The sequence below is a fragment of the Canis lupus genome, chromosome 11 (genome assembly GCF_011100685.1).
Source record: "Canis lupus familiaris isolate Mischka breed German Shepherd chromosome 11, alternate assembly UU_Cfam_GSD_1.0, whole genome shotgun sequence".
NCBI lineage: Eukaryota > Metazoa > Chordata > Mammalia > Carnivora > Canidae > Canis > Canis lupus.
The window spans coordinates 52422289-52436715 of NC_049232.1; the positions used below are offsets into that span (position 1 = coordinate 52422289).

At 47.6% G+C, this 14427-nt stretch overlaps 1 protein-coding gene across 9 annotated transcripts in view; it reads left to right on the forward strand.

Annotated features, from left to right (window-relative positions):
• RUSC2 (RUN and SH3 domain containing 2) overlaps positions 1–14427 on the forward strand; it is a 70458-nt gene that overhangs the window by 52476 nt on the left and 3555 nt on the right. For 7 of the 9 annotated variants that reach the window (XM_038552740.1, XM_038552734.1, XM_038552735.1 and 4 more), the window contains 7 exons: positions 3282–5378; positions 10881–11510; positions 11745–11930; positions 12100–12240; positions 13180–13256; positions 13461–13635; positions 13724–13829. In XM_038552740.1, coding sequence (XP_038408668.1) covers positions 3350–5378; positions 10881–11510; positions 11745–11930; positions 12100–12240; positions 13180–13256; positions 13461–13635; positions 13724–13829 — 3344 coding nt within the window. In that variant the 5' untranslated portion in view covers positions 3282–3349. The remainder of the gene's footprint in view (positions 1–3281; positions 5379–10880; positions 11511–11744; positions 11931–12099; positions 12241–13179; positions 13257–13460; positions 13636–13723; positions 13830–14427) is intronic. The other 2 variants (XM_038552741.1, XM_038552742.1) reach the window with 2 other exon arrangements.

Consider the following 14427-nt stretch of genomic DNA (forward strand, 5'->3'; position numbering starts at 1 on the left):
TCTTGAGCCCTGCACTGGGTGAAGAGATTACTTTAAATCTTTAGGGACGCCTGGGTGGCTCAGTGGTTAAGTGTCTACCTTCAGCTCAAGGCGTGATCCTGGACTTCCAGGATTGAGTCCCACTTCGGTCCCTGCATGGAGCCTGCTTCTCCCTCTGCTGTGTCTCTGACGCTCTCTCTCTCTCTCTGTCTCTCATGAATAAATAAATAAAATCTTTTTTTAAAAAATAAATAAAAATTTGGGCAGCCTGGGTGGCTCAGCAGTTTAGCGACGCCTTCAGCCCAGGGCGTGATCCTGAAGACCCGGGATCAAGTCCCATGTCAGGTTCCCTGCATGGAGCCTGCTTCTCTCTCTGCCTGTGTCTCTGCCTCTCTCTGTCTCTCTCATAATAAATAAATAAAATCTAAAATAAATAAATAAATAAATAAATAAATAAAATTTAAAGAAATAAAATAGAATCTTTAGGGGCACCTGGGTGGCTCAGTGGTTGAGCATCTGCCTTTGTCTCAGGGTATGATCCCGGGGTCCTGGAATCAAGTCCCACATCAGGCTCCCCACAGGGAGCGTGCTTCTCCCTCTGCTTATGTCTCTGCCTGTCTCTGTGTGTCTCTCATGAATAAATAAAATATTTTTTAAAATAATAAAATAGATTTTTTTAAAAAGAAAAGAAAAAAGGAAAACCAAATTTAAAAAATAAGTAAGCTTTACATCCAGTATGGGGCTTGAACTCACAACCCTGAGATCAGGAGTCATACGTTCTACCAACTGAGCCATCCAGGTGCCCTTATGTCACATTATGTTTATCCGTTCATCTGTTAATGGACAATAGCTTGTTCCAACTTTCTTGGCTACTGTGAACAATGCTACTGTGAATATTCATATATAAGCTTTTGTGTGAACATGTGTTTTCATTTCTCTTGGGGATATACCTAGAAGTAGAATTGCTGGGTTATATGGTAACTCTGTTTAACATTTTAAGGAACTGTCAGACTGTTTTTCCAAAGTGGCTGTACCATTTTATAATGCCTCCAGGAAGGTTTGAGGATTCAATTTGTCCACATCCTCATCAACATTTGTAATTGTCTTTTATCTTAAGACATCGTAATGGGGGTAAAGTGGTATCTCAATGTGGTTTTCATTTCTCCAATGACTAGTGATGTTGAGCATCATTTCATGTGTTTATTGGCCATTTGTAAGTTTTCTTTTTTTATGAATCAAATTTTATTTCAAAATGTAAACCATATGTAAGTTTTCTCTGGAGAAATGTCTATTCAGGTTCTTTGCTCAGTTTTCAGTTGGGTTTTATGTCTTTTTATTGTTGAGTTGTAACAGTTCTTCATATATTTTGATTAGAAGTCTCTACAGATATTTTCTCCCATTTTGTGAGTTGTCTTTTCTTGATGGTATCCTTTGAGGCACAAACGATTTTAATTTTTCTGAAGTGTACCTTGTCTATTTTCTTACTTGTCCCTTGTGCTTTTGGTGTCATATCTAAGAAACCATCACCCAATCCCAAGATAACAAATATTTATTCCCATGTTTTCTTCTATAACTTGAACCTTGAAGCTCAGTTTACCTCTCTGACTTCCTCCTTTCTCCATATTAACTCATTACCCCCATCAACTCACAAAGGGTTTGAAGTCCAACAAAGAAGTCTTCCTCTCAGAAAGGAAAGGAGGAAAAAAGAGGATAAATACCTGCTTTTTCATTTTGATGTAATTTAATTTATAAAAAAAAAACTTTAAACTGTATTCCTCACGCAAAGATTTATTAGCCACTTGGATGTTTTCATTTATATATTGCCTGTTCATATCCTTGGGCATGTGTGACTTGCCTAGATCTTTTCTGTACTCTACACAAAGAGCTGTGATCCTATAATCTAAATGAGTTAAATTTTTAAAAATTGGTTGTATTAAGCATTCAACTAAATGACAGAGAACTTAGGCAGTGGGGAATTTAGATTCACAGTGGGTAGAAGAAAACAACAGGAATAAAAAGGGAAGGAAGAGAAATGAATGAATTAGCAGAAATTAGATATGAGGAGTCTGAGCAAGTAAGAACTATTAGGACTTGAACTTGGTAGCACAGGAGACTAGAATTTGAGGGAGCCATTCTGCCATAATCTGACCAGCACACCGGAGAAGCTCAGAATGGGCTCTGTGTCCTTGGGGCCAGGAGACCTTGAATAGGAGAGAACTTTACCTTAGCCTATCAGAGGAAAAACTGAGAAGAAAGACTTTCTAGGGGACCCCTGTAGTGAAAGTTCTGGGCTGAAACTGGACAGAATTTGGGCACTTCAGAAGATCTGTATCCTGAGCTGGACAAGAATATATTATGCCTATCATGTTTTCTAGACCTTCTGTGTGCCTGAGTGATACAAAAGAGTTAGAAATTGACACCTAGGCCCTCTTAGAAGGAAGAAGTTGGCATCAGCCACACTTGTCGTCACTCTAATGCCCAACTCAGTCTCTGTGTTCAAGAAGCTCCGGGACAGGGGTGCCTGGCTGGCTCAGTCACTGGAGCATGTGACTCCTGATCTCAGGGTTGTGAGTTCCAGCCCCATGTTGGGTGTAGAGATTACTTAAAAATAGAATCTTGAAAAAAGAAAAAATAGATAAAAGCTTCAGGACAGTAGTAGGGAGAGTGAGCATCGTTACCCCATAGCCATCAGAGAGAGACAGGAATTCTGGGGCTCAGAGGAAAAGAAAATGAGGTGACGTAGGGGCAAATGATACAGAATATTTTAAAATAGTTTTCTTGCAAAATTATAGCATATTGCTATGAGTCCATGATATGGTATTCATGATTTTCCCCTTATCTGAGAGCCTGCAAGCTGTAGCTGTGTCTAAGGCATCTCTCTATCCCCCTCAGCGCCAAGCACCATTTCAGTCATCCTAGATTATTTTTCTAAGTTATGTACTAGTCATACTCTTTTGTACTTGGGACTAGTCATTGTTCACTGCTAAGAACATGTCTTTGAAAGAAAAGGAGAAAGTGCTGTCCTTGAGATCGCCAATGTAGGTGGCATTAAAAAGGGGTTTGCCTTTTGTCACAAGTGAATGCATGGCCAAATGAAGGGGATACTCAAGAGCCGGACCTGTGCAGTACAGAAAGTATGGTGGGGTAGCCCTGCCCCATCAGGCTGTGTTGTTATCAAGCTCCATTTTGACTCTGAGTCTTTTTCCTCTTGGGCTCTCCATCTGAACATGCTATGGGAAAGGGCATGTCCCTGACTTCCAGGGAGGTGACATTAGGTTCCCTTTCTTTCCCTCTCTCTCCAGGTGCCAAGCTCTCCTGATGAAATGTGTTCTGCCCCACTGGGCTCCGGGGGCAGTGTCTGGTGCTGTTGATGCCCTTGTTCGAAATTTCCAGAATGGATAGTCCCCCAAAGCTGACTGGAGAGACCCTCATCGTCCACCACATCCCCCTGGTGCACTGTCAAGTCCCAGATAGGCAGTGCTGTGGAGGGGCAAGTGGAGGTAGTGGGAGCACAAGACCCAATCCTTTCTGCCCTCCTGACCTGGGCATCACCCAGCCTGATCAAGACCTAGGACAAGCTGACTCGCTGCTCTTCAACAGTCTGCACTCTGCTCCTGGGGGATCCACACGGCCTGCAGACAGCACGAAGAGTAGAGTTCGGGATGGAAGAGGCCCTGGAGCCCCTAAACGACACAACCCTTTCCTGCTGCAAGAGAGTGTGGCTGAGCCAGGACTCGGCAACCTATATGATGACAGCATTGGTGATAGCGCCACCCAGCAGTCCTTCCACTTGCATGGGGCTGGTCAGCCCACCTTCCATCTATCCCCTTTCCAGCTGCCACCACCTGGCCCTAGAGTGGGCAGGCCATGGGGGGCAACACGTAGTCGGGCTGGAGTAGTGGAGGGGCAGGAACAGGAGCCAGTGGCCACTGTGGATCCCCAGCACTGCAGCACTAGCCACTGCTGCCGGCCAGACCTAGAAGCAGAGACCATGGAGCTGGATGAGTGTGGGGGACCTGGTGGGAGTGGCAGTGGGGGTGGAGCCAGTGATACCTCTGGCTTTTCCTTTGATCAGGAATGGAAGCTCAGTTCAGATGAGTCGCCAAGGAACCCAGGATGCTCAGGCTCAGGACCTCAGCACTGCCGCTGCAGTAGCACATCTAGTCAGTCCGAGGCAGCTGACCAGTCCATGGGCTATGTGAGTGACTCCTCCTGCAACAGCTCAGATGGTGTGCTAGTCACGTTCAGCACCCTCTACAACAAGATGCATGGCAACTCCCGTGCCAATCTCAACTCCGCCCCACAGTCTTGCAGCAACTCTTCCTTCTGCAGCCACTCAGACCCGGGCGCCTTCTATCTGGACCTGCAGCCCTCTCCAGCCGAGTCTAAGATGTCTTGTGAGTCCCACCACCCTGACAGCGGAGGAAGGGAAGGGAGCTATGGCTGTCCTCATGCCTCATCTCCTGAGCTAGATGCCAACTGCAACTCCTACCGCCCACACTGTGAGCCCTGCCCAGCTGTGGCTGACCTCACAGCCTGCTTCCAGAGCCAGGCCCGTCTTGTTGTGGCCACACAGAATTACTATAAACTTGTCACCTGTGACCTGTCCTCTCAGTCATCCCCAAGCCCAGCTGGCTCTTCCATTACCAGCTGCTCTGAGGAACACACCAAGATCAGCCCTGCACCTGGCCCAGGCCCAGACCCTGGCCCCAGCCAGCCCTCTGAGTATTACCTATTCCAGAGGCCAGAAGTCCAGCCAGAGGAACAAGGAGCAGTGGGTTCCTCAGTGGAAGCAGCAACTCCTGTGGGCCCCACTGTGATTGAGGGGCAAGTGTACACTAACACTTCACCCCCCAACCTTAGCACTGGACGCCAGCGCTCTCGAAGCTGTGATCGCAGCCTCGCGCGCAGCCCTCCTGTCCGCCTGGGCTCACTGGAACGCATGTTGAGTTGCCCAGTGCGCCTGAGTGAGGGTCCTGCAGCCCTCGCTGGGACTGGCTCCCCGCCTCGGCGGGTCACCTCCTTTGCTGAGCTCGCCAAGGGCCGGAAGAAAGTTGCAGGCTCCGGCTCCCCGCCACTTCGAGTGAGCATTGGGGACTCCTCCCAGGAGTTCTCACCCATCCAAGAAGCCCAACAAGATAGGGTAGGCCCACTGGATGAGGGCACTCGCTGTAGCCACAGCCTACCACCCATGCCTTTGGGGCCGGGCATGGACCTAGTTGGCCCAGAGTCCTGGTCTACCCAGGTCTGTCAGGGCCCCCAGTCCAGTGAGGTGCCACCTGCTAGCCTCAGAGCTGCTGGGCAAGGCCCCCTGGCCCAGCTGATGGATCCAGGGCCTGCTCTCCCAGGGAGCCCAGCCAACAGCCATACCCAGAAGGATACAAGAGCTAGAGCTGACGGTAAGGAACCTAGAGGCTGGAGAATACCAGGATATATGCATGGCCTCCTCAGTGATTGGGGCCCTGGCAACACCCCATCCATAACCACTGAAGTTTCCTCAGTCTAGATCAATCATCTTTCCAGTCCAGGTCATGTCCTACAGTTGGGGGTGGGGGGTGGATAAAAAAAAATAGAGGATAAAATGTACACTGAAATTTTCGGGACTTAGAGAATGACATATTGGAAAGGAAGTGCACAGAAGATTGTGGTTTTAAGTCTGGATGACTGGAAAGATGATGGTACATGGATAGGGACCGCAAACACTAACGTAAAGTAGGTTTCCTAGAAAAGGGATAAGGCCCAAGTTTAGTCTGGGACATTTAGGTATTTGCAGCGCTTAAGGAATATGTCCCATAGGCAACCCACAGTGGTTGTCAGTGAAGTTCATTCTTTGATCAGTGATTGTTGCCGCTCTTTAAAGAGCCTGAAACCAGACACTTGACCATTAAGCTGCCTGGGCCTGCCCTTTCCCTATTTATTTTATTACATTTAAGTAATTTTATAAACACTCTAGGTGAAATGCTGGCAATAGATACGAGGGACAGTCTCTGCCCTCAAGGAATTCTAAGGATGAAAACAGAAAAGGAAGCATAATTAAAACAGAGATGACTGGGGTGCCCTGGTGACTCAGTTGGTTAAGCCCCCAGCTCTTGATCTCAACTCCGGTCTCAATCTCAGGATCGTGAGTTCAAGCCCTGAGTTGGAGGTTACTTAAAAACAAAAACCAGAGATGACAGTATACAATACTGGTCTGTGAGAAGGATCTCTAAACAGACTAAAATGTAGAAGGACTGCTAACATAATTTAGATTTAAAACCAGCCTAGAAAGATGATGAGGAATAGGCTTTGTAGAGACTTGTAAGAAAAAGTCTATACAAAACCACCAAAGTACAGAATAACCTGATGCTTTTCAGAAACTGCAGATAATTTGGTTTAGCCATGGTGTGGTATGGATAGAACTATTTTATTCAGGGAAGTGAAATTTGTTTTTAACAGTTTATGGCATGTTTTCATTTGCATTTTAGAAAGGTCACTCACTGGTTGTTTAGAAAGATCACTCCACTGAAAGGTGGATTGGAAAGGATGTCCCGGGGGTCCAGAGATCACCATGATCAGAGTCATCAGAATAACAGATGTAGTTGAAGCTTTGAGTGGATGGGAGCACCGGGGAGAACGTATAGAGTTGTGAAGGGAACCAGGGCAGAGAGCCCTGAGGATACAGTAATTGAAGGGTGAGCAGAACAACACCTAAAGGTTCTGAGAAGAATTAGGAAAAGAAAAGGGAAACTAGGAGAGAATGAAGGCCCACGCAGTGGAGGAAGAGGAAGTTTCAAACAAGAGTTTGGGTTCAACAAAGTTTTGAAGAGAAATCATTGGCATTAATGAGGCTGAAGAATCCTGAGAGTAACATTTGGGAGTAGTGAGGGTGGAAGCCAAATCTCAGAGGGTTTGGAAGGAGAGATAAAGCGAGGGAAGGGGAGATAGAGGGAAATGTGCTGTGCTGTAGCCTCTGGTTGGGTCCATTGGCCTCTCAAAACCATAAACGGTGTTACCTCTGCTATTAGGGAGACTCAGACACAGAGGAGCTGCCCTCAGGGTGGCAGATGAAAGGGGATAAAGGGGATCAGAAACAGCAGATTGGCCAGAGTCCTTTGGAACCCACTCCCTTCTTAGACTTCACCGTCTGGCGGGGGTTTCTAGACACAGGCGATGCTGTAGCAGGCATTTTGCGGGCAAGAACAGTCCTGGTCAGAGATGGAAGAGGTATTAAAAGTGTTGTTTTATTGGGTAAGACTTTTCATATAGAGATGCTATTCTGTTCCATAAGTCTTCAGTGACCTCCCACAGGGCTCTTCTCTCTTTTCTATATGTTTTTTTAAAATGAAAGAATGAGGGAAGCCTGGGTTGCTCAGCCGTTGAGCATCTGCCTTTGGCTCAGGGCGTGATCCCAGAGTCCTGGGATCGAGTCCCACATCGGGCTCCCTGCATGGGGCCTGTTTCTCCCTCTGCCTGTGTCTCTGCCTCTCTCTCTCTCTCGAATAAATAAATAAAATCTTTTTTAAGAAATTAAAATAAAAAAATAAAATTAAAGAATGAGTGATAATTCAATGAATTCATGAATGACAAAAGAAGCTGAGATCTCTTTGAGATCCTGAGCAGCAGAGTCAAGATTCAAAAAGATCTTACCAAACCTGGAAAAAAAACAAAAGCAGGGACCCCTGTGAAGTTTGATAGGTAAGCTGTACTTGAATTGATCTGGAATATTTAATTGATTGCACACTCAGAATGAGGCAGCAGTTTGGAAGGGCTTCCAAATAGTTAAAATGATATATTCATTGATAGACTCCAGAAGGGAGAAGCTGATAGTCCTTGACCATTCAGTTAGTGCTCACCTGCAAGTTCTGGGCTCTCCATTTGAAGAAGGGACTGAGAGACTGGAGCTGTGTCACCTACAAAACAGCAGACTTGGGTGACTGTGGTCTCTGACTCCAATTTTCTCAAGTGCTGTCACATAGAAAAGTGAGAAACCTTAGTCTCTGTATTCCCTGGGGACAAAACTGAGACCCACTCCCCAGATGAGGTCCCTCCTTCCTCTCTGATCTCGTTCCTCTGCCTCAAACCTTATCCTGGGGACTGAGGGAGGATTTTTTATTTTTTTATTTTTAAAGATTCTGTTTATTTATTCATGAGACACACAGAGAGAGAGAGAGGCACAGACACAGGCAGAGGGAGAAGCAGGCTCCATGCAGGGAGCCTGATGTGGGACTCAATCCCAGGTCTCCAGGATCACACCCCGGGGCTGAAGGCAGTGTTAAACCACTGAGCCACCTGGGCTGCCCTGGGGAGGATTTTCTAAAGAGTAGAAATAAACAGTCCAATTCAAAGATACTTTATACCAGGGGTATAATAAAGCTATGGCTGGGAAGGCCTAATCTGATAGCCAGGGTCAGTTTAGCCTTGAAATTTGATATTTTAAAAAATGGAAAGGAAGGGAAGGAGGCATTCCCAGCAGGAAAAGCTGTGTGCTTAAAGATGGGAATGGGGTGGGAAGAATGGTGTCAATGAGAATGGCAGGTGTGGAAGTTTGAGGGAAGAGCAGCCTAATTGGTGGTAGGTGTGGATACCCATTTGCGAAGATTAGACTTTATTCTGTGGGCAATAGGGCCACAGGGGATAAAACTGGTATTTTAGGAAGCAATCTGATTTATGTAAGAAAATTTGGATGCAGTGAGATGAGGCTGAACCAAGGGTGACAGTGAGGATTCATTCATTTAACAAATATTTATTCAGTACCTACTATGTACTGGCCTCTATTCTAGGCACTGGGGATATATCAGTGAACAATTCAAAAACTCTGCTTTTTTGGAGCCCTTATGAGGAATAATAGATCATAAACAAGATCATTTCTAACAGTGACAAAATGCTAAAAAGAAAATAAACAGGATAGTGAGACAAAGTGTGACTTGTGAGAGGACTCGGTTGGGCACCACTGAGGAGGTGATGTTTGAGTTGATGCCTGAATAATGAGATGATTTCTGGCAGAATGGCAGGTGCAAAAGACCCTTGAATGTTAATGAACTTGGCTTGTTCAAGGACAGAAGGAAGTGTGGCTGAAGGAGCTAGTAAGCAAGGGAGAATGACAAAGGTTGCTCTCTAAGCACAGATTGGGGATCACAGGAGGATATAGTTTGAACATGCGCCCTGGGAAGACTGTGAAGCCCCTCCCTAACGGGGTTGTGATCACCATCCTCTTAAGACTCACTGGAAAAAAAAAGAAAAAAGAAAAAAACCTCACTGGAGTAAATAAATGGGAAAAGATGAGGGATACCATTTCCTATGTAGTGCAAAGTGATAGAACATTATTAGGCCCTAAGTCAGACTCTGACTCAGAAGCCTAGCTCTGCCACCATCTATCTGTGTGCCTTTGGGCAAACGACATTATCTCTCTAAATTTCCAATACCTCATCTGTCAGGTAAGGATATTAATTCTGTCTCACCGATGTGTTGAGCCAGAGTTGTGGTAGCGAGCCACGCCCAGGGATTCTGGCTCCGTAGATGCTTATAGCGCCACCTTGTGTCATTCAGATGTTTTCAGTGTGCGCAGTGTTTTGTTAGAAACCCAACTCCTACCTGCAGGCAACCCAGCTGTGCAGTATCTTGGAGTTTTGTGTTTAGTTCTAAGCCCCATGTCTTGAGAGACGCTGACCTGAAGACTGGCCGAAAGAACAGGAGAGGACCAATCCTGAGGACCACAGCTCTGTGTAGAGGGAACAAATGTCAGTCCTAAGGCTCCAATGCCAGGATCATGAAAGAATGGGAACGGGATGGATAGAGGTGACGGGATGCTGATTCCAGATGCAAATAAAGATTACAGTTAGATTTGATTAAGAATGAAATGAGTTGGCTTTAGTGGAGACAGGCGATGATGAGCAAAAGCTTAAAGTAAACGGTATCTTACTCTGAAAACCTGTGGCTCTAACTCCAACTCTTTAGACCTTAGAAACAAAGGATATGGTAGTTCTGTCATTGACAGAAATGGAAGTTATCTTAGGAAAGGTGAAAAATGAACTGCTTTAAAATAAATAACAAGGGCAGCCCCTGTGGCATAGCAGTTTAGTGCCTTCTACAGCCCGGGGTGTGATCCTGGAGACCTGGGATCGAGTCCCATGCCAGGCTCCTTGCATGGAATCTGCTTCTCCCTATGCCTGCTTCTCCCTCTGCCCGTGACTCTGCCTTTCTCTCTCTCTATGAATAAATAAATAAAATATTTTAAAAATAATAAATAGCAAATTGGCGGGGAGGGGCAGAGGGAAAGCAAGAATCTTTTTGTTTTTTCTTTATTAGATTTTATTTGAGAGAAAGAGAGAGCACATGCAGGGGAAGAAGGAGAGAGAGAATCTCCAGCAGACTCCCTGCTGAGCACAGAGCCTAACATGGGGCTCGATTTCTCTACCCATGAGATCATGACCTGAGCCAAAATCAAGAATCAGATGCTTAACATACTGAGCCACCCAGGCACCCTTAAAATAGCAAAATTTAAGTGAAAGCATAATCCTCAAGCAGAATGACCCATAGATCAGGTGGAAGGTTGGGGCTAACACTGCAGGTTCAGAAGTCATCCATATGAATGTCTGAACTTGAATGCAGGGGAGAAAGTATAAAGGGAGAAGGGAGCCTTAAGACAGACCCACCCTTGAAGTCAAGAAAATGAAGAAGGGGTGAATAGTCAAGAGTACAAGAGAGCTCAGCATCATGAAAACAATAGAAAAAGTTTTAGATGGGAGGAGCACTGTCATATTCCCAAACTTGGATCTCCCTTAACCCATTCTATTCCTACAACCCAGATCCTGCCCATCTCTTCCCCTCTCCCCAGTGAGCATCGTCTGTCTGCTGCTTTGCTTCCTCTCGTGGGGGTCTCAGGGTCTGTCTGTCTGATTTCTCCTCCATCACTGTTGCCACAGGGGGTGGTGCGGAGAGCCGACCAGTCCTTCGCTACAGCAAGGAACAGAGGCCAACCACGCTGCCCATCCAGCCCTTTGTGTTCCAGCACCACTTCCCCAAGCAGTTGGCCAAGGCCCGGGCCCTCCACAGCCTTTCCCAGCTCTACAGCCTCTCTGGCTGCAGCCGTGCACAGCAGCCTGCCTCACTGGCTGCCTCCACTGCTCAAGCCCCAACCCTAGCTTCCTCTGGGGAATCACAGGCACCCACCAACAGAGGTGCCAGGAAAGCTGGGCCTGAGCCAGAAACTTCACGGCCGTCACCCCTGGGTAGCTACTCCCCCATCCGCAGTGCTGGCCCCTTTGGGCCCAGCACCGACTCTTCTGCTTCCACCTCGTGCTCCCCTCCTCCAGAGCAGGCCACAGCCACAGAAAGCCCACCCCCATGGAGCCACTCCTGTCCTCCTGTTGCCCGGCCTGCCACCTCCCAGCAGCCACAGAAGGAGGATCAGAAGATACTGACCTTGGCTGAGTACCGTCTCCATGGAACAGGAAGCTTGCCTCCTCTGGGCTCCTGGAGATCGAGCCTCAGTCGAGCAGAAAGTCTAGCCCGGGGAGGTGGTGAAGGCAGCATGGCCTCCAGGCCCAATAACGGTATGAGCTTTACCCTCCACCATAGGCATTTCCACCCTCCACCCCCTTGATTGGTGTCTTATACTCCAGCCTGGGGTCAAGGGTTAAAATGTTTGCATATCCTTCCCCAGCATCTATGGATAATACCCACATACTCCCAGCCCTCGTATATTATATGGGCCCACGGGGTGGATACGAAATGCTGTCTCCTGCTAATTCTTGCCCTTCTCTTCTGCTAATCTCTTTTGCTTTCAGCCAACCACTTATCCCCTCAAGCACTCAAGTGGCGAGAATACAGGAGAAAGAACCCGTTAGGGCCACCTGGATTGTCAGGGAGCCTAGACCGACGGCCACAGGAAGCTCGGCTGGCCCGAAGGAACCCCATCTTTGAGTTCCCTGGCTCCTTCAGTGCTGCTGGCCATCTGAACTATCGGCTGAATGGTGTGTGGGCCCGGTCCCCAGTGTACCCAGGGCAGGCTCTACTACAGCTGGGCAGGGCTAGAGAAGGGGTCAGTCCCAAAGGAACATGTCTCAGAGGGTATGAGCACAGAACTGAACTGCAACTCTTAGAAGGAGAGTTGCTTGAGATTGATTTTTCTCTTCTTTCCAGGTCAAATAGTGAAGCCATTACCACTGACTTGCCCTGACTTCCAAGACCCCTTCTCCTTGACTGAGAAGCCTCCAGCTGAGTTTTGTCTGTCCCCAGATGGCAACTCAGAGGCCATTTCCATTGACCTGCTTCAGAAAAAAGGTGAATATTAAGCCCAGCTCAGGCCAGGAATTCTGTTGTCAGTACCTATTTATGCTTATTGCCCTGCTATCTAGCCCTCCAGAATATTTCCCTATCTTAGGACCCCAAGTGCTAGGAAGGAATTAACACAGGAATTGGGGCAAGAGATAGAAGTCCGTGCATTATGTATGACAAGCATGCATGAGTGCGTGAGGATCATTTATCAAATCCTTAAGAATCAGGCATCAGTCTCTTACCCCAGGGAGCTAAGTCGAGTGAGGAGACTGCCATGTCACAAATAAATGGCTGTGTGCTCTAATGCTCCAAGTACTAGAGGCCTAACAGCTTGGGCAAGCATGATGGTAACATCTACTAAGATATTGAGCAAGTAAGGGACCACTGGACTGGGAAAGAGCTGTTTCAGTGAGATGATGGGGAAAGAATTGAGCAGAATGTAGTTATGTCTTTTGGGTGGACAAGGAAGTTGAATTGATGACCGATGGCCTCTGTTCTCTGGGGGAAATAGAACCCAGGGCTTGAGACGAGGGGTGAAGATTTGGCAATGTGAGAGTATAGCAGAGGGTACCACAAATCACATATCCGAGAAATGCCCTTGTCCGTCACTGCTCTGAGTGGCCCTGGACTTTCTCTGGCAGCCACTAGCCTGGTTTCTCAGAGCAGAGAAGATGGGTAGTTAGCTTGATCCAGGACTGGAGTGAGAGGGTCTTGAAGAAGCAGTCACTGAGATGGGTCCACTGGTGGGGAAAACATTACAAGGCTTGAGAACTGGGCAAAACCAGGAAGGGGCCAGGGTCTAGTCCTCGGTAAGATGGGGACCCATGTACAGGGACAGAGAGAGATAGTGAACATTCCACCCCCTCCACTTCCACCAACGGCTCAGTTTCAATTGAGTTGCCCAGGGACTCACTTAGGAACGAATCATGGAATCCTTACTTGCAGGGCTAGTGAAGGCGGTTAACACTGCTGTGGACCTCATCGTGGCCCATTTTGGCACAAGCCGGGATCCTGGAGTGAAGGTAGGCAAGAACCTGTGGAGAGCTGAGGTCTACCTTGCTGATCCTCACCCATTCTGTGCTACCACCTTCTGCTCTCTTGCACCTAGAACCCAGAATTGGGTACATCGGGAAGGGAATCACAAGAAAAACATGCTGAGGTCTAAGAAAGTCAGGTCCAAGGCCAGGCCTCAGATGATTCCCTGTTCTTCTCTACTGCATCCACAGGCAAAGCTGGGGAACAGTTCTGTGAGCCCCAATGTGGGCCACCTGGTTCTGAAGTACCTGTGCCCCGCAGTCCAGGCTGTGCTGGAGGATGGGCTCAAGGCCTTTGTGCTAGATGTCATCATTGGGCAACGTAAGAACATGCCGTGGAGTGTGGTTGAGGCTTCCACACAGCTAGGTAAATGCTGGGGGGCAAGAGGAGGACCCTAGGCTGAGATTTGGATCCAGGAGACGGGGCATGTGACTGTGTACTCTGGCTTCCTCAGGCCCGTCCACCAAGGTCCTGCATGGCCTCTACAACAAGGTCAGCCAATTCCCAGAGCTCACCAGTCACACCATGCGTTTCAACGCCTTCATTCTCGGCCTACTCAAGTGAGTGTGTGGGGCAGCAAGAATGGCAAAGCAGACCTGCAGGATCTGCGGCCAGGGCCCAGGCTCACTTTCTCCCCATCCAGCTACAGCCTCTCTCATCAGGTCCCTGGTTTCCCACCACACCCACAACCCTCTGGCACTGATCAGCAACATGGTCTTTTGCTTTTATAAATCTGTATTCTGGTTTATTTGGAAATTAATCTGGTTCTCTGGATATTGTAAACCTTGAACCAGTCAATTCCAGCATGACTTCCAAATCTTGCCCACCATAAGTCTACCTTGAAATCCATATCATAGTATTCTTCATTCTCAAGTCTGGGCCTGGGTCATTCCCTTCGGGATGTGTACCCTACACTCTTACTCAGTAGCTGCCCTGACTTCTTGGGTCCTATGCAAACCAGCTCCATTCTAGAGGGAAGTCATTGGCTTGTGAAACACATGTTCACCACCCCTCCCCACAACATCCCCACTGACTTTCTTTAAAAAAAAAAAAGATTGGGATCCCTGGGTGGCGCAGCGGTTTGGCGCCTGCCTTTGGCCCAGGGCGCGATCCTGGAGACCCTGGATCGAATCCCACATCGGGCTCCCTGCATGGAGC